Source organism: Hyla sarda, chromosome 4 (assembly GCF_029499605.1).
Source record: "Hyla sarda isolate aHylSar1 chromosome 4, aHylSar1.hap1, whole genome shotgun sequence".
Taxonomy (NCBI): domain Eukaryota; kingdom Metazoa; phylum Chordata; class Amphibia; order Anura; family Hylidae; genus Hyla; species Hyla sarda.
The window spans coordinates 182176869-182201130 of NC_079192.1; the positions used below are offsets into that span (position 1 = coordinate 182176869).

General features: G+C 40.9%; 1 protein-coding gene across 1 annotated transcript in view; it reads left to right on the forward strand.

The window, feature by feature from the left end:
* Window positions 1–24262, forward strand: part of MAPK8IP2 (mitogen-activated protein kinase 8 interacting protein 2) — a 78686-nt gene that overhangs the window by 16078 nt on the left and 38346 nt on the right. Inside the window, exon 2 of the mRNA XM_056573016.1 lies at window positions 19947–20052. Within this exon, the coding sequence (XP_056428991.1) occupies window positions 19947–20052 (106 nt within the window). The remainder of the gene's footprint in view (window positions 1–19946; window positions 20053–24262) is intronic.

The following is a 24262-nucleotide window of genomic DNA, read 5'->3' on the forward strand; positions in this document are numbered from 1 at the left end:
CATGGCTTATAAAAAAAAAAAAAAAACACTAGGGGTCCACATACCATTCAGAACATAATCCTTTCTGGTTGCAGCATCATCTTTGTCCAAGCTAAAGCACAGGCTGGGACAAAGTCTAGTAAGTGAACACGGGACTAGCACTTCTCTTTGCTCACTCCTGTCCTATCAGACTGCAGCGTGAAAACAAGGAGGAGGAGGTTACAGAGCAGCCTGCAATGATTGAATGAAGAGACACAGCACAGCAGACTCAGGGAGAAAGATGAGTCATGCAGAGTGAGGGAAGATACAGACATGCCACCTCCAAAGCCCAAATTAAAAAACTAAGTAAGCAACAGAAAAAAAAAGGTATTTGTGAGAGTAATATAGGTGCTAGGATCAGAATCATGTACAAAGTAACATAAAACATTTTATGAATTGGAATTTTAGGGGGAATCCAAGTAGTTAAGGAAATCGTAATTTTGAAAGAGCTAATAGATCATTTCAAATATTGAAAATCTACCAATCACAAAATCAGGGTATTTCAGAAAGCAGGGATTTGTTTTAAAATTCTCAAAAGAAAAGCAGTGGAACCTTTGTCCTTATTGCCCTTAGTCCAGCTTCCTACGTACTAGCCAGTATGTTTTTGTTTGAATTATTGCTTAACGTTTCCTATCTGTGATAGTGAATAATCCCAGTATCTTTCTTTTATTACTTACTAAAGGATTGTAGTTAAGTTCTGGTTTTTGTTGGATTTATGTTTGTGTGTGAAATTAAGTCTTAATAGCTTAACTTGTGACCATATGCTTTGTAAACCAGTAATCAAAAAAAGTGGAATTAAAGGAGTTCTTAGCCTTATTTTTATGCTGTACTTAATGAAGAGAGTAGATGCTTCTGTGGTATTGTAATGTATGTGGTCCCTGAGAATTATCTAGCTAGTGGATGCTGCTGGTAAAATGAAGCATTACCTGCAGGCAATTTAGATGGATGGTAAATCACGTAATGCATGGATTAGCAGTCTCTGCCAGAACGGTTTTCTGCTTCAGCTCATAGAGGGGTGAACACTGAGTGTGGGAATTCTTATATGGATAGCTGTAAGTATTGTAAGTGAATTAGAATATATCTTTAGTTAAGGAACCTGAGAGATTGGTCTGAATTTTAATACATTTAGTAATATTTAACCCCTTAAGGACCCAGCCATTTTACACCTTAGGACCCGGCCATTTTTTGCACATCTGACCACTGTCACTTTAAACATTAATAACTCTGGAATGCTTTTAGTTATCATTCTGATTCCGAGATTGTTTTTTCGTGACATATTCTACTTTAACTTAGTGGTAAAATTTTTTGGTAACTTGCATCCTTTCTTGGTGAAAAAGCCCAAAATTTGATGAAAAATTTGAAAATTTAGCATTTTTCTAACTTTGAAGCTCTCTGCTTGTAATGAAAATGGATATTCCAAATATTATTTTATTTTATTCACATATACAATATGTCTACTTTATATTTGCATCATAAAATTGACGAGTTTTACTTTTGGAAGAGGGCTTCAAAGTTCAGCAGCAATTTTCCAATGTTTCACAAAATTTCCCAAATCACAATTTTTCAGGGACCAGTTCAAGTTTGAAGTGGATTTGAAGGGTCTTCATCTTAGAAATACCCCACAAATGACACCATTATAAAAACTGCACCCCCCAAAGTATTCAAAATGACATTCAGTCAGCATTTTAACCCTTTAGGTGTTTCACAGGAATAGCAGCAAAGTGAAGGAGAAAATTCACAATCTTTATTTTTTACACTCGCATGTTCTTGTAGACCCAATTTTTGAATTTTTACAAGGGGTAAAAGGAGAAAATGTATACTTATATTTGTAGCCCAATTTCTCTCGAGTAAGCACAGTCATATGTCTATGTAAAGTGTTCGGCGGGCACAGTAGAGGGCTGAGAAGGGAAGGAGCGACAAGGGGATTTTGGAGCGTACGTTTTTCTGAAATGGTTTTGGGGGGGCATGTTGCATTTAGGAAGCCCCTATGGTGCCAGAACAGGAAAAAAAAAAACACATGGCATACCATTTTGGAAACTATACCCCTTGAGGAACGTAACAAGGAATAAAGTGAGCCTTAATACCCCACAGGTGTGTCCCGACTTTTGCATATGTAAAAAAATGTAAAAGAAATTTCAATAAAATGTGTGTTTCTGCCCAAATTTCACATTTTTGCAAGGGTTAATAGCAGAAAATACCCCCCAAAATTTGTAACCCCATCTCTTCCGAGTATGGAGGTACCCCATAAGTTGACCTGAAGCGCACTACGGGCGAACTACAATGCTCAGAAGAGAAGGAGTCATATTTGGCTTTTTGAGAGCAAATTTTGCTCGGGGGGCATGTCGCATTTAGGAAGCCCCTATGGTGCCAGAACAGCAAAATAACCCCCCATGGCATACCATTTTGGAAACTAGACCCCTTGAGGAACGTAACAAGGGGTACAGTGAGCATTTACCCCCCACTGGTGTCTGTCAGATCTTTGGAACAGTGGGCTGTACAAAATTTTTTATTTGCGCAGCCCACTGTTCCAAAGATCTGTCAGACACCAGTGGGGTGTAAATTCTCACTGCACCCCTCATCACATGTGGTTTTTTTTTTTGCGTTTGTCAAAACCGCGGTAACAACAGGCAACCCAGTGCAAATCGCCTCAAATGTACATGGTGCACTCTCCCTTCTGAGCCTTGTTGTGCGCCCCCAGAGCACTTTGCGCCCACATATGGGGTATCTCCCTAGTCGGGAGAAGTTGCGTTACAAATTTTGGGGGGCTTTTTTCCCTTTTACCTCTTGTCAAAATGAAAAGTATAGGGCAACACCAGCATGTTAGTGTAAAAAATTTATTTTTTTACACTAACATGCTGGTGTAGACCCCAACTTCACCTTTTCATAAGGGGTGAAAGGAGAAAAAGCCCCCCAAAATTTGTAAGGCAATTTCTCCCCAGTACGGAGATACCCCATATGTGACCCTAAACTGTTGCCTTGAAATACGACAGGGCTCCGAAGTGAGAGCGCCATGCGCATTTGAGGCCTGAATTAGGGATTTGCATAGGGGTGGACATAGGGGTATTCTACGCCAGTGATTCCCAAACAGGGTGCCTCCAGCTGTTGAAAAACTCCCAGCATGCTTGGACAGTCAACGGCTGTCCGGCAATACTGGGAGTTGTTGTTTTGCAACAGCTGGAGGCTCCATTTTGAAAACAGTGGCGTACCAGACGTTTTTCATTTTTATTGGGGAGGGGGGCTGTGTAGGGGTATGTGTATATGTAGTGTTTTTTACTTTTAATTTTATTTTGTGTTAGTGTAGTGTAGTGTTTTTAGGGTACAGTCACACGGGCAGGGGGGGTTACAGTGATTTTCCCGCTGCGAGTTTGAGCTGCCGCGCAAAATTTGCTGCATCGCAAACTTGCACCCTGGTACTCACTGTAAGCCCCCTGCCCATGTGAATGTACCCTGTACATTCACAAGGGGGGGACCTCCAGCTGTTGCAAAACTACAACTCCCAGTATGCAAAGTCTATCAGTGCAGACTGGTAGTTATAGTTTTGCAACAGCTGGAGGCACACGGGTTGGGAAACACTGAGTTAGGAAACAGCCAGATGTTGCCGAACTACAACTCCCAGCATGCTTGGAGTTGTAGTTTGCAACATCTGGAGGACTACAGTTTGCAGACCACTAATACAGTGGTTCCCAATCTGTGCCCTTCCAGATGTTGCAAAACTACAACTCCCAGTATGCCAAAACTGTCCAGGCATGCTGGGAGTTGTAGTTCTGCAACATCTGAAGGGCCAGATGTTACAGAACTACAACTCCCAGCATGCCTCGACAGTAAGGGCATGCTGAGAATGTGTAGTTTTGCAACATCTGGAAGGGCACAGTGGTCTCCAAACTGTGGACCTCCAGATGTTGCAAAACTGCAACTCCCAGCATGCCCAGATGCCAAGGGCTGTCTGGGCATGCAGGGAGTTGTAGTATATAGGGTCCCAATACAGCAATGCATGTCGCTTTACGGCGACGTGCATTGCTGTAAAGGGCCCGACCGCGGCTGAAGATCTACTCACCTGTCGCCGCCGCCATCTTCCTCGCCAGGATCCGGGTCTTCAGGGACGAGGTAAGTACCGGGGCCGGTCCCCAGCACTCCCCCGTCCCCCGCCGCGTCCTCCGGTCTTCCTCCCGTCCTCTCCGGACATCCAGGGGCCGGGCAGGACGGGAGGAAGTAACCGCCCCCCCTGCGATTGGTCGGTTAACTAACCGAAGAATCGCAGGGGATCGGAGGAGGTGGCAGACTTGCCACCTCGCTCCTAGTCTTCAGCATGGTCCTGGCTGTCTGTGAAAGCCGGGATCATGCGAAATTACCGGGCGGTCGGGTCCCAGAAACCCGATCAGCCTGGTATCGCCGCAGATCGCAAGGGCGATTTCCTACATGGCCCCCCTCGGCGTTTGCCCTGGATCCCTGCTGAAGGATTTCAGCAGGGATCCGCTTCCGATCTCCTCCGGGTGAGCGGCGGAGACCAGGAAAAGACATGACGTATGCATACGTCATGGGTCCTTAAGACCCAGGGTGTGATGACGTATGCATACGTCATGGGTCCTGAAGAGGTTAAGTGAACATTATCTGCTCCCTTAGGTATGTCATATTTTAGATAGCAGTTGTCCAAATGTTCGCTTGGCCAAACATGCATGAGTCTTCAGTGGACCGGGGGGCTGGTAGGCTGCCTCCATACTCCTCTGGTGCAGATTATCTCCTTGAAAACAAAGAATCGGGCGGATGAAATTCAACTCTATTTTTTTTCCCTCCTCACCTTTTTGAGCCTTAACTCAGATTTTTCCTCGACTCCAATCGTAATTTTTCACTGCACCATACATTTTACATCAAAGTGTAATGTTCAACCAAAGAAACATTTTATTTTTGGAATGAAATTGAAAAAAAGAAAACCTTCAACCCTGAAAAATTGTGTGTAGGCGGGGGGGGGCTGGCGGCGGTTGGATCAATTGTTATGCTGTTTTCTGTTTGATAAAACTGACATGTTTACTTTATTATTTCAATATGATAACAGCGAAACCCTCACCGATCAGGAGTATGAGTGAGGAGAAGCACATGGTAGTACACTTTACTCCCCGGCTCACAGTGATCTCTGCCCTGGGCAGGGAGCTGTACTTACCTAGTACTCCTGCTGCACTGTAATCACACCACCTTCAGCATATTTGACAGCCTGGGCATGGCCAGTGTCATCACTTTTAGGGAGAAGAGCGGTGGTGAGGGCTGTCAATCACGCTGAGTGATTAGAGCCCGACAAATAAAGGCAGAATTGTAATTTGTTGGTGCAGGCCCAGGTATCTGTTTATTGAACTATTTGATTGGTTGGTGTCGGAGTGTTCAAACCCCAATTGATCACTAGAACAAGCCAGCAGACTTAGCATGTTCTCTCTTGGCTCTGTGTCCTGTGACCAAATCGGTCTCATAATGCAAGTTCTCATAAAGAAAGTACTGCTGTAAGTGTTGGCTGGGCAAGCAGGGCTCCTTTCAGGTTCCTGGCTTGTCAATCAACCTGCTGTGTGAACCGAGGGCATGTCACAGAGCCTTAGTGCACAGAGCCCTGCTTGTCCACCCACACTTCCTGTATTTTGTCTCTGCATAGAGACTCACTGGCAATAGCTGCAGGGGCAAGCCAGGATTTTTTCACCCAAAAATATACACATTTTGTAACAAGTATATAAGTATAAATATACATTTAATGTTATTATCTACATAAGGTTTTTCCAAATGACAGGTACACTTTAACTCTTTTTTTCCTAATACAAAGAGAGTGCTTAAAACACCCCCACATAGAAGAGTCATTACTATGTTAGATGTTTGGGAACAGATATCAGAGTTCAGCTGTCACTGAAGATCTCTACTTATTATATTTATATGAAATGAAAAGAGATTTTCAGAAATCAATTGACCTTTTTCCTGCTCTCCTTTAAATGCAGCCTCCTGGCATTGTGAAGCACATGTATTTGTGTCCCCTATGGGGACATAAAAAGTGTTTAAAAAAAAGTTGAAAAATGTAAAAATAAAAAGTAAAAAAGTGAAAAATCCCCTCCCCCAATAAAAATAAAAATTGTCAGTTTTTCCCAATTTATCCCCAATTTTTTTTTTAAATAAACATATTTGGTATCGCCGCGTGCGTAAATGTCCGAACTTTCGAAATATAATGTTAATGATCCCGTACGTACGTGCGTAAACATAAAAAAAGTACAAAAATGCTGCTTTTTTTGTCACATTTTATAAAAAAGAAAAAATTATAAAAAATTACCTAAAAGTTTTATATATGTAAATGTGGAATCTAAAAAAAAGTACAGATGACGGCGCAAAAAAAGAGCCTTCATACCGCCCTATATACGGAAAAATGAAAAAGTTATAGGTGGTCAAAATAGGGCGATTTTAGATTATTGATTTTGTACAAAAAGATTTAGATTTTTTTTAAGCGGTACAAAAATATAAAAGTATCTAGCCATGGGTATCATTTTAATCGTATTGACCCGCAGAATAAATAACACATGTCATTTTTACAGTAAAGTGTACAGTGTGAAAACAAAACCCTCGAAAATGTGCAAAATTTTGGTTTTCATTTAAATTTCCTCCCTAAAAATTTTTTGGGGGGGTACGCCGTACATTTTATGGTAAAATGAGAGGTTTCATTACAAAGTACAATTGGTCACGCAAAAAACAAGCCCTTATATGGGTCTGTAGATGGAAATATAAAAGAGTTATGGATTTTAGAAGGAGAGGAGGAAAAAACAAAATGCAAAAATAAAATTGGCCTGGTCCTTAAGGGGTTAAAGGGGTAGTCCAGTTAAGAAATATATAATTTATTTAATTCCCTCTTGTAATGATAAATATATCTTCCCAAGCAGGTAACTATAAGTAATGCACCGTGGCAGAGTTTTATAAAGCTTTAATCAGGCGAAATGCAGCAAAATAAGCTATCCTGCGTCCACTCTGTCTCTGCTTTCTTACCCTAACTGCCTCTGGCCCCCATTCCTGGAGACAGAGACCATGTGACTTTTATGCTGTCTATGGAGCCCGGCTTGCAGTTCTGTCTCTGAATCCATGTAAGAGACACGCCCCCTAGAAGCAACTGCACAGAAGAAATATCTGACAACTCTGAAGGAGTTTAGAGCCCGGGGACTTGGCTGCAGAAGTCTTTAGCTGAGCTGGGGAGAGACGCTGTGTTAAGAGGAATTGTCAAATGTAGGGAAAGCAGGAGAGATCTTGATGTGTGATGAGACAAACCGTGTCTCTTATGAAGCAGAGTTGTGTGTGTGTGTGTGTGTCTGTCTTATGAAGCGGAGCTGTGTGTGTTAGTGTTTGTGTCTCTTATGAAGTAGAGCTGTGTGTGTTAGTGTTTGTGTCTCTTATGAAGTAGAGCTGTGTGTGTCTGTCTCATGAAGCAGAGCTGTGTGTGTGTCTCTTATGAAGCAGAGCACTGTGTCTCTTATGAAGCAGAGCAGTGCGTGTCTCTTATGAAGCAGAGCTGTGTGTGTGTCTCTTATGAAGCAGAGCACTGTGTGTGTTTTATGAAGCAGAGCATTGTGTCTCTTATAAAGCAGAGCAGTGCGTGTCTCTTATGAAGCAGAGCTGTGTGTGTCTCTCTTATAAAGCAGAGCAGTGTGTGTGTCTTATGAAGCAGAGCTGTGTGTTTGTGTCTCTTGTGAAGCAGAGCTATAGTCAGCTATGCTACCTCCGAGACCTGGACCATACTACCTCCGAGGCTGGGATCTCGGAGCCTGCAACTTTACTGTGGCCAGCTTACTGCAGCATCTCTTTGATTAGCCAGGCCTCCTTTACGAAGTGACTCCCAACCAGTGTGCCTCTGGTTGCCTGGGCATGCTGGGAGTTATAGCTTTGCAACAGCTGGGGGCACCCTGGTTGGGAAACACAAATTATATATATATATATATATATATACATATATATATATATATACACACACACACATACCAAAAAATAGATAGAGCAGCACTCCAGGTGGCATAAGAGTTAGTGGATGCAGACAGTCATAGGGGCCCCGGTCCTGGGTCCAACACAGCAGGTAGACAAAGAAAAAATTTGACTGCAGCACCATCGTATCCAGTAAAAAGTGTTGGAGCTTTATTCCATAGATTCAAGGACTACGTTTCTGTGGTCTCACACCACCATTGTCAATATATATATTTATATCTACACACAATTACTTCAGTGCTATCTTCTGTCTGATTGACAGGAGACAGCACAGAGGAGGACTATCAGACAGAAGAGAGCACAGAGGAGTCCTATCTGACAGGAGAGAACACAAAGGAGTGCTGGCCCACCCACACTAAGCTCCGCCCATGCCCCAAGCCACTGCTGCTCTCTGCTGGCTCCCGCTGCTGGAGAACAGCAGCAGTGATGTAACTAAGCTCTGCCCGTGCCCCAAGCCGGGCTGGAGCTGAAGTTAACGGAGGAGATTACCGGAGATCCCCTGCACGGAACGGGACATGGTAAGTACCGTTGTCATCAGTGTCACCTGCACTACCGACAGGTTAGTGCAGGTGACACTGGTGACAGATTTCCTTTAAAGTTTTTTGAAAAGTCACAAATTGTACTTTGTAATGACATCACTTATTTTATACCAAAATCTGCGGCAAAACAAAAAAAAGCATTATTTGTTGGTGAAATAAAATAAAAAAACTACCATTTTGTAACTTTTAGGGGCTTCCGTTTCTACGCAGTGGTACATATGGTTAAAAGGATCAGGATTGGCTCAGCATTGATCAGTGTTATCGGTGCTTTGCTGCTCCAGCCTGCTGAGGCTTCCTGAAGCAGCAGAGGACCGATCGGACGGCGAGGAGGCAGGTAAGGGCCCTCCCACCATCCGCTCAGCTGATCAGGACATCACGATTTCACCGCATTTTAGATGACACGAGCAGAATTGATTGTGGCATCTAAAGGGTTAATTACATTAACTGTCGGTCCTGGCTGCTGATCAAAAAACGGGACCCACTGGGTATGAAGCATGCTCAGCTCGTGAGCACACTTCAAACACAAGTAACAGGACCAGGGTGTACCAGTACCAGTGTTAAAAAGCCATAGAGGAAAAAAAAACATATTTAAAAAAAAAAAAAAAAACAGATCAAAGAGTAAAAAAAGTTTAATAAAAAAAGATATTAAGGGGGCAACCTCTATGCCTAGAGGAAAAAAAGTTTCTACACCAGCAAAGAAATAAATTCTTTAAGTAGGGTTTGTAGTGAGGATTTTCCAATTATGATGTTACACATCAAATTTTACTTTAACTGTTTATCTCATAGTATAGTATATTAAGCACTGATTGAAGAGGATATATAAAACATAGCTTTTAATAACAACAACAATGATAAAATTACTGAAAAAAAGAGTTCAAATTCAATCACCATACACATAGGCTGCAATCCAAGTGTACACGCTATATTAAGCAATAGATAATCAATATATTGTTTCACAGTTCGGGACACACTTCACTCTGGTATTTACATATCTTATCTTTCATATGAATAAATATTCCATCACAAATAGTTCATCAAATATGGAAGTGTCCCAGAGGCCTGTTACTATCTCTGTCTTAATACCTTAGGACAGTCTTATTTTATTGATGTCCATGCGCCTCCATTGCATTGCACCCGTAGAAACACATTATCCTTTTTGCACATTTACCCACAAGAAGCTTATACTTTAGGGCAAAACATCATGTCCATATAGCCGCATTGATTCCAGGTATAGTTGCATGGGTGGATTAATAGCAATTATCCCATAGACTGGTAAAAAGGTGTTATTCCTATATACAATGTCCTTGTGAATCTGTATAGTATGTCCAAGAACTCCCAGTCTTATTGCACAGTTTGTGTTAATTATTGCACAAATAAGTTATTGCACAAGGAGATATAATATTGCATTGCCCCTCAATGATGTGCCACTTGTATTGGTAGTGTTCAAACAGTGCAGTATGTGTAACGAGTGCTATATTGATAAAATAACCTGTGGTCCCGAACTTGCTTCATTCATCCGTATGAGTTGCCATCTGCAGGCTACTTCTCTCTCCTTGATTCAACGCGTTTCCCGCTGTTGGGTTCATCAGGAATCCTTTAGAACAGCATTTGTTTATGGGAAGATGCTCCTGCTGTTACTCTCAGAAATTCCGGTGGAGGAGAAGCCCATTGCTGTCAGTGGGATTTCACTGCACAGTGCATACTTTGGATGTTTAGTGACGGAGCTTCCACCACTGAAACTCTGCAGCTGAAAGAATGATCTTGCTCATTATTTTGTCACAATCCACACAGAACATTACCATCTATGGAGATGACAACGTCCGCATGGCTGCCCTCAGAATAAAATTGAACCCTGCCTTGCAAGAGCAGTGGGACTATGGAACTCTCTGCAAGAGGGAGTGGGCATGGTGGACTCAATGGTCCTGATTTTCTAAGAGTGGGGTGTAGGTTTCTTTGTGGGTTTTAATTCCCTAAAACATTTCATCCACAGTATTTACTAAGCTTTCCCTACATTTCGCTTTATTTTACACATGCTCTGATCTGTGGATTTTTCTTCAGCTTCAATCCACCACATTTTCTGTGGAAACCTTAGTAAATATGTAGGATTTTTGTGAAAATGTCAGGTACACGCCCCTTTTCTTGACCACGCCCGTTTCCCAGACAGACACGCCCCCTTTTCGGGTTTTCTCAGTAGAATGGAGAGTTTGTTGGGTTTCTCATTTCTGTCGCAGACAGAATTCTGTGGCAATGAGACAGAATTCTGGCGCAGACAGGCTTTCTGGTGCAATGCGCCAGATTCTGGCGCACAAACTGACAAAACATGTTGGGTTTACAATAGTTAAAAAGTGTTAAAAGGGAGCCTGGATGCATTTCTGGAGAGTAATAATGTTAAAGGTTATAGTCATTAGAATCTGGGGGTTGTTGAACCAAGGATTCATTCTGATTTTGCGTCAAGAAGGCATTTTTCTCTCTAAATACGGAAAATTGTCTCTTACCTCATGGTTTTTGTTTTTTGCTTTCCTCTGGATCAACCCCATAGGGTAATAGGCTGTACTGGATGGATGTACATGTCTTTTTTTTATCCTTATAAAGTATGTTACTAGGAGAAATAGATAGAAAAAAGTGTATGAAAATAAACACAAAAGCAGAGACAGCCTAGCCTTACCCGTACTGACCACGTATGTCTCAGTACTTGGGGTGGATTCGGAAGAAGTAGGGTTTATAAGGGCTTGTTCCCACTGTGGACATTCCACTGACAGAATTCTTCTGTGGAAATCTGTCCCATTGTTTTCATTCGGATTCTGCTGCTCTGTGCACACTGCAGATTTTCCATGGCCAAATTCAGTCTGCAGAAAGTTGTTCATCTCCCAAAGGTAGAACATGTTCATTCATTGGATGGAATTCCACACAGTCTTACCGCCGTCAATACCTGCAGAGCCTGCTAAAAGTGGACATTCAGCCGATTGAACAAGCCCTAAGTAGGAGACAGGTACATTCCTGCAGAATCAATTAACACAGTTGTCAAGATTAGTTTCAGCTTTTATTTTAGATTTATTTGAGCACTTACAGTGGTTTCAAAGTGGACAAAGAGATATTTTTTGAAAAGCACCAACATAGTTGTTGCAAATCTCTACAAATAATTGAGAACCATTAGGGAGAGTTACAGTAGCAAAATATGTTATTGGTTTTGTTATCTTTTTGATTAATACAGTTTTTTGAAAGATAAATATTTTACTATACTGTTTCAGCAATTTTTTCAGGGCAAATAGTAAAACTTTAACATCCCATGCTTTTCAGGGCCTATGCACGTCATAGATGGGAATCCTCCATAGTTAGGGTATCACACAGATTCCCCTTTAAAAATATGTATCTGTCACATGCCTGTTGGACAACTAAACAGCTGAAAAGGTATATACTTTCTATATTTGTGGCTGTGATTACTGAGCTTGCAAGAGAAAAGACTGGAAGAGTACATAAGGGGAATTTAACATTGGTCCCCAATTTTTAGCATTTTTTGCATTTAGCAAACACCTAAAAAAAAGTCACAAACATACACTTTTTTGTGTGTGTAAAAAATGTAAAAATTCTTGAGCAACGGGAGTTAAATTTTAAAATGCTCAATCATAGAATGTTGCAGAATCTTGTGAAATGTTTTTTATTGGACCAATAGTATTTTGTATAGACAAGCTTTCCGTAGTTCTCGCCTTTTATTTTTTTTTTTTTAAATGGAAGAATTCCCAAAAGCTTGTCTCTACAAAATACTGTCCCACATATACTAAGTAAATACCTTTATGTAATGTCATAGTGACTATATCTGAACATGTGAGGTCCTCACTACATTTACCATAGAGACAAACTGAGTATCAATTTTACACCACAAGAACACAAGAGTTCAAATTCTCCTTAAAAATAATATTATTATTAAAATCTATAAAAAACACATGGCAGTACTATGACATTGTTGTAGAGATTTTACAAGGAAGAATACCAGTATGGCACAGGATAACAGCTAATTATAATAGTATCTTATTACAAACACTGAACACTTGCCCATATGTATACAAATATTAATCTGTTAACCCCTTAACGACACAGGACATAAATGTACGTCTTGGTGTCTTGGTACTTAACTCACCAGGACGTACATTTATGTCCTGTACATGTCTCGCATCATGCTTGGCAGGTCCTGCTTGCTTTCAGCAGATAGGGACCCGCTGGTAATGGTGAACATGCTGATGTCCGCCATTAACCCCTCAGATGTCATGATCAATACAGATCATGCCATCTGCAGCAAGGCTGGCGTTTAAATGAATGATCGGATCGACGACGGCACAGCCACTGGGATCCAGTCATCCAAGATGGTGGCCAGAGGTCCCCTCACCTGCCTCCGGCGCTCTCTCAATGTCTTCTTCTCTAGTCTGGCATCAAGCAGACCAGAGAAGTAGATTGCAGATAATACTGATCAGTTCTATACCTATGCATAGCACTGTTCAGTGTCTGCAATCTAAGGATTTCTATAGATAGTCCCCGATGGAGACATAAAAAGTGTAAACAAAAATGTGAAAAAGACCGTCCCCTATGAAAATGTAAATCATCCCTTTTCAAAATACTAAATTTTTCAAATACCAAATGCGATTCTAAATAAACATATTTGGTATCGCAGTATGCGTAAATGTCCAAACTATAATGTCAATGCACACGTAAGGTGAGCGGCATAAATGTAAAAAAAAAAAAAAAGTCGAAAATTGCTGCTTTTTGTCACATCACATTTCAAAAATAATTAATAAAAAGCGACTAAAGAGTCAAATATAGACAAAACTACAGTTGACGGTGCAGAAAATTAACCCTCATACAGCCCTGTATATGTAAAAATTTGAAAGTTTAAGGTGATTTTAGTGGTAAATCAATGTTTATTGCATAAGAAACACAAAATCAAAAGACACAAATGTCACCAATAAACAACATTGGCGATAGAAAAATAAGCCAATGGTGAACAGTCGCCGCCTATATGGACATCTATCCCAGACTATACGGTATCAAGCGGCAAAAACATACCCCAATATCAATTTGCAAAAAAGAAAAGACAGGAGTAGACTGGCAAGAAGACCAAGAGTAGTACAGAAAGACAAGAAGAAGCACAAACCAGGGGGGAAGAGACAAGGGGAAGGGAGCAAGGAGGGGAAGGCGGACAAGGGAGAACACAGGGAAGGGGGGGATAGGGGTAAGGGAAGCAGCGAAGCTGACAATGAATCAGATAAGCCAGCGGGAGAACTCAGGGGACTCTCTAAAAGCGTCAGGATAGGTGGTCGGAATAGGAGGACAGGATAGGAGGTCCGGGTATGAGGACGGGATATGGGGTTGGGATAGAACAACAATATATGGGGATGGGATTTGAAGTCAAAAGCTTCCTCCTTTGTTGATTTTCCTCCCCAACAAGGATGAGGAAGGAAAAATCGGGCAATGCCGGGTATTCAGCTAGTAGTCCAATAAAAAAAGGTATTACTGTGCAAAATTCTGCAACATTCTATGATTTTGCATTAGCCCCACTGGACTAATACGGCTACTCCAAACTACTGTGAAGTTTCAGGAATTGTGTATCTGCACAAACAATATATATAATTCACAGCAACCATGTAAAAAATTGTTCATCTACATCAGCAACAAAAAAAAACATTCTCGCTATGGAAGTTAGGAAAGGGTTGTAAGATACAAGATAGCACAGTGCTTTATATTTACAGTTGTGGAAACATTGCATTTTCTTCTTGCAGTAGTTTCTGACTACTGCGCTCCAGTCACAACATTTTACAGACAGGCGTGATAATGACTGTAATTAGTCCCCATGTTTTAAGAAACACATAGTCTGTGGTAAAGCAAGGAACACTAAGGGAGATAATCAAAACTGTCTAAAAGAAAAACTGCCTTTGTTTCTTTAGCAACCAATCACGGCTCAGCTTTCATTTCTTAAATTGCTCTGGTAAAATGAAAGCTGAGCTGTGATTGGTAACTTTGGGCAACAAGAGCATTAGGCAATTTTGATTATCTCCCCCACTGTTCCAATTTTACTAAATTAGCAACTAGTCAGGGCTAGTACATGTTATATCCGCGACATCCGGCGAATATGTAAAGTGGATGCATGCTGGGGGTTGTAAGAGTGTCAGGATCTGACCTTACTTCATACACAATGGTTGCCGGCTCCCATCAGCTGCGGAAAGTCACTGTCAATGACCAACACCAGAGATCACGTTGATGCTGGTCATTTAACCCTCCTAAATGCCACAATCAATAGCAATCACACAATTTATGAGTTTGTTTGACAGGAGCCGCATCTGTCAGACCTCTGATTGGCATCCTGCAACACAATTGTGGGGTGCTGATCAGTTACCATGGCAGCCAGAAGCCTTTGTGCCTGTCAATGTAGATCGGCTAGTATAGAACAGTGAAGAGCACCTATTAAAGTGATACATTGGGATGATCTGTATAAGCAATTAAATACATTTTTTTTAAAGCTCTTTAGGAGGACCTATAAAAAAGTACGGTATTAGAAAAATCTAACGAACGCCCCCCACCCCCCAATAACAAATTAAAACACCCCCTTTCCCATTTTTTAAATAAAAAGTCTTTTAAATAAAAATAAGTAATTTACAAATCTGTTTAACTTTCTGGCACCAGTTGATTTTAAAAAAAAAAAAAAAAAAAAAAAAATTTCCACCGGAGTACCCCTTTAAGATGAAAATGGGCTTAAGGGGTTACACAGCACTGCAGAGAGTGTTCTGCATCTGTTCTGTCAGTGCAAAACCTTTTTCAGATGTTCAGACAGTATATTTTACGCTGCAGATGCACCGCTGAAGAACCTCTGTATGGTGCCTTTACATGTGCCTGCTTGGAGCGGCAATACGCCGCTACGTGCAGACACACTGAAGCAATGTGCGAGTCGCTGCGCGTGCCCAGTGTACTCGCACACATTGCGGCCGCTCCCCCTACTCTATGAGCTAGGCCGAGAGCTGCCACAATGTACGAGTATACAGCGCATGCGCACAGCTCGCAGCGACGTACCTTCATAGCAACTTCTGTACTGAATGCCAGAGTTCTTGAATGATGTAAATCAAAATATTTTCTCTATTTTATATTATACTATATATTGTTTTATATCCTACCCTCCCACAAGGGCCCTGTGACAGGAGGATTAAAGGGGTTATCCAGGAAAAAACTTTTTTTTATATATCAACTGGCTACAGAAAGTTAAACAGATTTGTAAATTACTTCTATTAAAAAATCTTAATCCTTTCAGTACTTATGAGCTGAAGTTAAGGTTGTTCTTTTCTGTCTAAGTGCTCTCTGATGACACTTGTCTCGGGTACCGCCCAGTTTAGAAGGGGTTTGCTATGGGGATTTGCTTTTAAACTGGTCGGTTCCTGAGACACGTGTCTGGGCATGCTGGGAGTTGTAATTATGTAGTTATGAAAAATTGTGCCTCCAGCTGTTGCATAACTACAACTCCCAGCATGCATGGACAGCCAAAGGCTTGCTGGGAGCTGTAGTAGTGTGCCTCCAGCTGTTGCAAAACTACAACGCTCAGTATGCCCTTTGGCTGTCAGTGCATGCTGAGAGTTGTAGTTTTGCAACAGCTGAAGGCACACTGGATTTGAAACATAGAGTTTGTTACCTAACTCAGTGTTTTGCTACCAATGTGCCTCCGGGGGGCATGGGACATTTTGGGGGGCCCGACTTCCATTCCAAACAAATTCTCTCTCGCTCCTTCTCTTCTGAGCATTGTAGTTCGCCCGCAGAGCACTTGACGTCCACACATGGGGATACTTAGTACTCAGAAGAAATGTGGTTACAAATTTGGGGGGGCATTTTCTCCTATTTCCCCTTGAAAAAATGTAAAATTTTGGGGAAAACTAGCATTTTAGTGGATACATTTTTTTATTTACACATCCAACTTTTATGAAAAGTTGTCAAACACCTGTGGGGTGTTAAAGGGGTACTCCAGTGGAAAACTTTCTTTTTTTTTTAATCAACTGGTGCCAGAAAGCGAAACAGATTTGTAAATTACGGAGTTTATACGAAGACAAAAGAAGTCGCACTCACCATCCAGTAGCAGAATATAAATTATCGTCCTTTATTCACACTGGCAAAGTGGAACATAAAATACGGTCACTTCACGTGGGGAGCGAGAGCAGCCGCTCTCAAGACGCGGGGGCACACCACCAGAGGCGACTAGTTTTGCGTCACGGTTTGACGCTTCTTCCGGCCAATAAGGTGTCCGCCTACCTACTCAGGTGGGTAAGTATTTATACAGTCTAAAAAAAAAGGTAGGGGGCGTGGTGACCGTAATACATACATATAGTGCATACAATAAAAAAACACCTTACAAAGGTAGCCGATTCACAGAAAAGCTGACAGATCTTGTTTGTCGTTCATTCCCGTCGGGCCCATGGCTTTAAGCCTAATGATCCAGAACGCCTCCCGGCGTAATAGGTAGGCGTGTTTATCTGTGCCTGCGGGAATATTCTCTACCGGCAAATTTGAGACCCTCGCTATTACCGCCATGACATTCATTCATATGGGCGAGAAAGCAAAGCGACCCCTTGCCTGATCGGAAAGAATGGAGATGTTCTCTCGCACGTGCATTCAATTTGCGATATCAGTATGCTTGGACATAGTCAGCACCTCCACATAGCAGTATACGTCAGCACGAAGGTCACAACTGCACTTGTTACACCGTGCATCCTCTGGGCTATGTGGCAAAGGTAGTGCCTGGTGCTACACCTGCTCTTGCAAATCTCTGATTTGTAAATTACTTATATTAAAAATCTTAATCCTTCCAGTACTTATTAGCTGCTGAATACTACAGAGGAAATTATTTTCTTTTTGGAACACAGAGCTCTCTGCTGACATCATGACCACAGTGCTCTCTGCTGACATCTCTGTCCATTTTAAGAACTGTCCAGAGTAGGAGAAAATCCCCATAGAAAACATATGCTGCTCTGGACAGTTCCTAAAATGGACAGAGATGTCAGCAGAGAGCACTGTGGTCGTGATATCAACAAAGAGCACTATGTTCCAAAAAGAAAATAATTTCCTCTGTAGTATTCAGCAGCTAATAAGTACTGGAAGGAATACGATTTTTTAATAGAAGTAATTTACAAATCTGTTTAAATCTGGCACCAGTTGATTTAAAAGAAAAAAAAGTTTTCCACCGCAATACCCCTTTAAGGCTTACTGCACTCCTTGTTATGTTCCTTGAGGGGTGTAGTTTCCAAAATAGTATGCCATGTGTTTTTTTTTTTTGTTTTTTTTTGCTGTTCTGGCACCATAGGGGCTTCCTAAATGTAACATGCCCCCCAAAAACCATTTCAGAAAAACTCACTCTGAAAAAAAAAACTCACTCACTCCAAAATCCCACTGTCGCTCCTTCCCTTCTGAGCCCTCTAGTGCACCCGCAGAGCACTTGACATACACATATGAGGTATTCCCTTACTCGAGAGAAATTGGGTTACAAATTTGGGAGTTTTCTCTCCTTGTAAAAATTCAAATACTGGGTCTACAAGAACATGCAAGTGTAAAAAAATGAAGATTTTGAATTTTCTCCTTCACTTTGCTGCTATTCCTGTGAAACACCTAAAGGGTTAACACACTTTCTGAATGTCATTTTGAATACTTTGAGAGGTACAGTTTTTATAAGGGGGTCATTTATGGGGCATTTCTAACATGAAGGCCCTTCAAATCCACTTCAAAACTGAACTGGTCCCTGAAAAATTCCGATTTTGAAAATTTTGTGAAAAATTGGAAAATTGCTGCTATACTTTGAAGTACTCTAAAGTCTACAAAAAGTAAAAACATGTGAACTTCATGATGCAAATATAAAGTAGACATATTGTATATGTGAATCAATATATAATTTATTTGATGTCCATTTTCCTTTCAAGCAGAGAGCCTCAAAGTAAAAAAAAAAGCAAAATTTTGTAATATTTCATGAAATTATGGAATTTTTCACCAAGAAATGATGCACGTATCGACGAAAATTTACCACTAATATAAAGTAGAATATGTCACAAAAAACATTCTCGGAATCAGAATGAAAGGTAAAAGCATCCCAGAGTTATTAATGCTTAAAGTGACAGTGATCAGATGTGCAAAAAAACGCTCTGGTACTTAAAGGGAACCAATCATCAGATTTTACCCTATATAACGCTTGGCAAAGCGTTATATAGGGTAAAATCTTTATTTTCACCATTCCCGGGGGATGCTCCTGCCCCCAGGGATGATGAAGATATGAAGTTATAAACTAGTCACCGCCACCGCCGTAAGTTGTCACCTACTCCCGTTCTTTGGCCGGGAGCGACGCCCCCTCCGCTTGATTGATGGGCCGCGTCATCACTCTGCTCCGTCTGTTCAGTGAGCGGAACAATGACGCGGCCCATCAATCAAGCGGAGGGGGCGTCGCTGCCTGCAGAAGAACGGGAGTAGATGAGAAGAGCGGGAGTAGATGATTACTGTCGATCACGGAGCCGGAGCCCCCTCAAGGCAAGCCTATGGGAGGGGGCGTGACAGGATAGGGGATAAGATGTCTAAGCGCCGGAGTAGCCCTTTAAGGGCTTTTGGTAAAGTTCAGGTTTGGAACAACGTTTAGTAAACCTGCTAAAACCAGCTTTTGAAACGTTTGCCCATCTCTACTCCTGTTTAAATGCTACTGCTTGCTACATTGCCCCTGGTGTTTTTTTGATTCTCTAATGTTATGTTTTATGTGACCTATTTGTAAATTATGCCCTTTAACACTTTATCATTTCTTAAATTGGTAATGACTACATCCAGCTTCTTACTACTATTAATGGCTTCTACTTTCACCATATTGTTTTTGTGCACTGGCTCCCCTCCTGCTTTCTATACTTCAGTGGAAAGCCATCAATGACTGTCCTGAAGGAAAGCACGAGAAACATCCATTAGTGATGGACCAGCCATTCACATTTGCGTTGACAGGCTTTTATAAACAAATGGAGACTTAGCAAATCCTGTTTCTTAATGCAGAGGAAACTTACTGAACTGTTTCTATAGAGTTGGTGATGCCCGGTGAATCCCGGTAGATTGAATATATTTTTATATGTATTATATTTATATTTATTAAAACCTGTGCAGAGGAAATGTTGACCAGTTGCCCTTAACAACCAGATTGATACTTTCATTTTTCAGAGGCCTTTTTGAAAATTAAAGAAGCAATCTGATTGGTTGCTATGGGCACCAGGTCAACTTTTCCTTTATACCGTTTTTGATAAATTCCACCCAATGTGTTGCAGTTGAAGAACTGCCAGCTTTTATTTCTGATAAAATATATCTTCTGTTATCTCCTGCTGCACAATGTCACTGCCCTGGATACTGACAAGTTGTCATCGCTCTTCTTCTAACTAGGCCATCGCAAGACATCAGTTTGGAGGAATTTGATGATGAAGATTTATCAGAAATTACAGATGACTGTGGCATTGGACTCAACTATGACTCAGACCACTGTGATAAGGTAATGTAACTATATGGTTATATTCTATATGAAATATTGAGAATCACATGATCTACTTAGGAATTTGGGCATCATGAGCGAATGTCTCACTATGAACTAGAGCACATAGCTGATAACAAATAGCAGCCCTGACAATGCACATTATCACTGCTGTTATCATCGCAGTTTCCCCCAATGACTTCCCTTCTAGAAAAACATTTCTTCCTCCTGTGATTTATATGTGCTGAAACAAACCCTCATTACAAAAGGAAATTGTTATATCAATGACTTTGATATAAAAGCTTTCATGTTCAACTCAAGACATTTTATTTAGGATTAAATAAGAAATACTACATTTGAATTTCCCAAATTTCTTTAGAACAACTCCAGTTTCTTTCATTCTTAACCCCTTATTGACAACGAGCGTATATTTACACTCTTGGCCGGCTCTCGTCATGTAAAGCCCGCTAAGGAGCTAAGCGTGCTTCATACCCGGCAGGTCCCGGTTGCAATCAGCAGTCAGGACCCACGGCTAATCACCGATCGAGCTGATGTCCGGTATTAACCTTTTAGAGACCGCAATCAAAGTTGACCGCTGCGTCTAAAACGGGAGAAAAGCGTTGCCGTTTAGCTCAGTTGGCTGTTTGAGACCACCGCAGTGAAATTGCAGCGTCCCGAACAGCTGAGAGGACAGCGGGAGGCTTCTTACCTTGTCTCCCACCGTCCGATCGTCGCTCTGCTGCTCCATGCCTGAGATCCAGGGTGGAGCAGCAGAGCACTGATAACACTGATCAATGCAATGCTATGGCATAGCATTGATCAGTGTCTGCAATCAAGGTATTGCATGTTATAGTCCCCTATAAAGGCTATAAGATTGCAAAAAAAAAAAGTGTAAAAAAATAGTTAATAAATGCTATTCCCCCCTATTCCCATTAAAAAAAAAAATTATAAAAATAAACATATGTGGTGTCGCCGTGTGCGTAAAAGTCCGAACTATAAAAATGTTATGTTAACAAATGCTAATGAAAGCTATGGCAATCAAGCACTGCAGCTGTAATGACTTCCACATTCACAGGAAACATCTATCAGAATGTTAGGATTGTTTCTCCGATGTATGGGCGAGGGGGTACTAGCTTGTGTAAACAAGATGCAAAACTTGTTTTGATTGCCAGCAAGACGATCTTTATTTTCGGTGTCAACCAGCATGGCATATGAATCGTTGAATATGCTCTCAGGTGCGTACCACAGGATGATGACTAGTTTCACCTCAGTATAGACGCTTCTTTCGGTCAGCAGTACGTCATTCTGTTGTAGGGAAGGGGCTTATATACAGGTAAGTGATGATTTAGTTCATATGAAACAGAAGTGCATAACAAACTATTTTTAAAACGTGTATGTGGATGTGAATGATATATTGATTTTTTGGGAAGGCGACAAGACAGAATTCAACCTTTTTGTACAGTATCTGAATACCATTAATAGTATGAATATGCTATTTACAAGCTGCTATGGAGGGAAATGTGTAGATTTTTTAGACGTAAGATTAGAAATAGTGAAAAATACTCTGGTTACATCTGGGCATCGCAAAACCATAGCAAAAGATTCCCTGCTGCACAGGATAGGGGATAAGTGTTTGATCGTGGGGGGTCATACCACTGGGACCCCCCCCCCCAATCTCCCTAACGGTGCGCCGCCATTAGCGCTCATGGTGAGCGCTAAGGCCCGTAGCGTCGACCTAGAGGTCGACGGTGAAGCCCCGTCTCCTCCCCGTCCCCATACAGTTCTATGGGGGATGCGGGGAGGCACGAATGCTGCCTCCCCGCCTCTCCCATAGAGATGTATGGAGGAGGTGTGCCGGCCGCAACGTCATGCTGCGGCTGGCACGCAGGAGATCGTCGGGGGCCCCAGCGTTCGGACCCCCCGCGATCAAACACTTATCCCCTATCTTGAGGATAGGGGATAAGTGTTTGTAATGCTGCAGATGTCCTTTAAGATTGAAGAGAATCAACAGTAACCCTGAAACCTTCAAACATCAATTAAAAGATCTACGTGACAGATTGTTCGAACGTGGTTACCCAGAAAGAATAACAAATCAAGCAGCAAAAAAGATAGAAAAAAAGAAGGAAACATCTGTTATATACAACCCAGAAAAAATGAACAAACAATAAAGAAAAGCATTCTTAATAATTGGTTCACTTTTGAACATGATCCCGAACTACATGAATGTGCAAAGGAATGACCCATCATCACCTTTCGGCGCACAAAAACTGTGGGTGACGTGATAAAAAAGGAAAAACATACAGCTCAAAGGAAAAAGGAAAATTGGCTCACTATGTCCACCCCAAAAGGGAATTTTCCCTGTAAAAATTGAAAATATTGCAAATTAAACTTAGGAAAGCAAAATTTTATTCTTGGAGGTGAAACAATTTTTTGGAACCAATTTATTTCCTGTCAAAGCACATATGTTGTGTACTCATTAATTTGCAAATGCTATTTTTATTATGTTGGAAAAACAAAAAGAAAATTATGCACAAGCATACGTAAAACATCTCTATTCACTCCAGACCGGCAAAGGCGCAACGCGTTTTATTGCACATATGAAACAACATCATCAAAATAATATAGAACATTTTAAGTTTGCCAGCCTGGAAAGAATAGAAAATGTTTCAGCAGGAGAGGATCGTCATACCCATTTGCTCCGTAGAGAGGGACAATGGATTATGCATTTGCAGGCCTTGGGCCCGCTAGGGTTAAATGAGAGAAACGACCTCTCCTCCTTTCTTTAATTTCACATATCTTCTGTCTATTTTTGTTTTCCTACCTCTCGTTTTATTTGTATTTGTATTGTATTGTATTGTATTTATAGTATTTGAAAAATAAGGAATGTGTTTTTAAAAATAGTTTGTTTTGTACTTGTATTTCATATGAACTAAATCATCACTTTCCTGTATATAAGCACCTTATCTACCACAGAATGACCTACTGCTGACCGGAAGAAGTGTCTGTACTGACGTGAAACTAGTCATGCTGTGAAACTAGTCGTCTCGCTCCCCACACGTCCAACGATTCATATGCCATGCTGGTTGACACCGAAAATAAAGATCGTCTTGCTGGCAATCAAAACCGTGGGCAAGTGCAGCTTTTTCCAAAAGTGTCTTTGCTACATTTATAATGTTAATTAAACCGCACGCTCAATGGCGTACACGTAAAAAAAAATCCAAATTTATAAAAAGCTATCAAAAAGTCCCATCAAAACAAAAATGGTACTGATAAAAACGTTAGCATGAGCCCTCATATATCCCCATATACGGAAAAATTTAAAAAGTTATAGGGGTCAGAAGATGACAATTTTACACATACTAAATGCTTTTGGTGCATGTAGTTATATAAAATAAACTAAAACCTATATAAATCAGATATCCTTGTAACCGTATGGACCTACAGAATAAAGATATGTTGCCATTTTTTACCGAAAAGTGTACTGCATAGAATCGGAAGCCCCCAAAAGTTACAAAATGGTGTTTGTTTTTTTAATTTTGCCCCACAAATATTTTTTTTTCTGGTTTCGCCTTATGTTTTGATTGATGTCATTAAAAAGTACAATTCGTGGCGCAAAAAATAAGCCCTCATATGGGTCAGTAGGTGTAAAATTGAAAGCGTTATGATTTTTATAAAGTGATGAGGAAAAAAATAAAAAGCAAAAAATGGAAAAACCCTGCGTCCTTAAGGGGTTAATCCTCCAGACAACTAAATCAGGCTGGATGAGGAAACTGATTTATAAAGTTACATATATTAGTATCATACTGTTTATACCATTCAGGCAAAAGTGTTTATTAGGAAAATATATGGTAAATTGATGATACTCTGTTGGCATACATCTGATTATTGAAAGTTTATGGATAGGTTACACAAACCTCCTTAAAGGGGTACTCCGGTGGAAACCTTTTTTTTTTTTTTAAATCAACTGATGCCAGAAAGTTAAACAGATTTGTAAATTACTTCTATTAAAAAATCTTAATCCTTCCAGTACTTATTAGCGGCTGTATACTACAGAGGAAATGCTTTTCTTTTTGGATTATATTTCTGTCACGAGCACAGTGCTCTCTGCTGACACCTCTGTCCATTTTAGGAACTGTCCCGAGCAGGATAAAATCCCCATATCAAACATATGCTGTTCATAAAATGGACAGAAAAGAAATCGAAAAAGAAAAGAATTTCCTCTGTAATATAT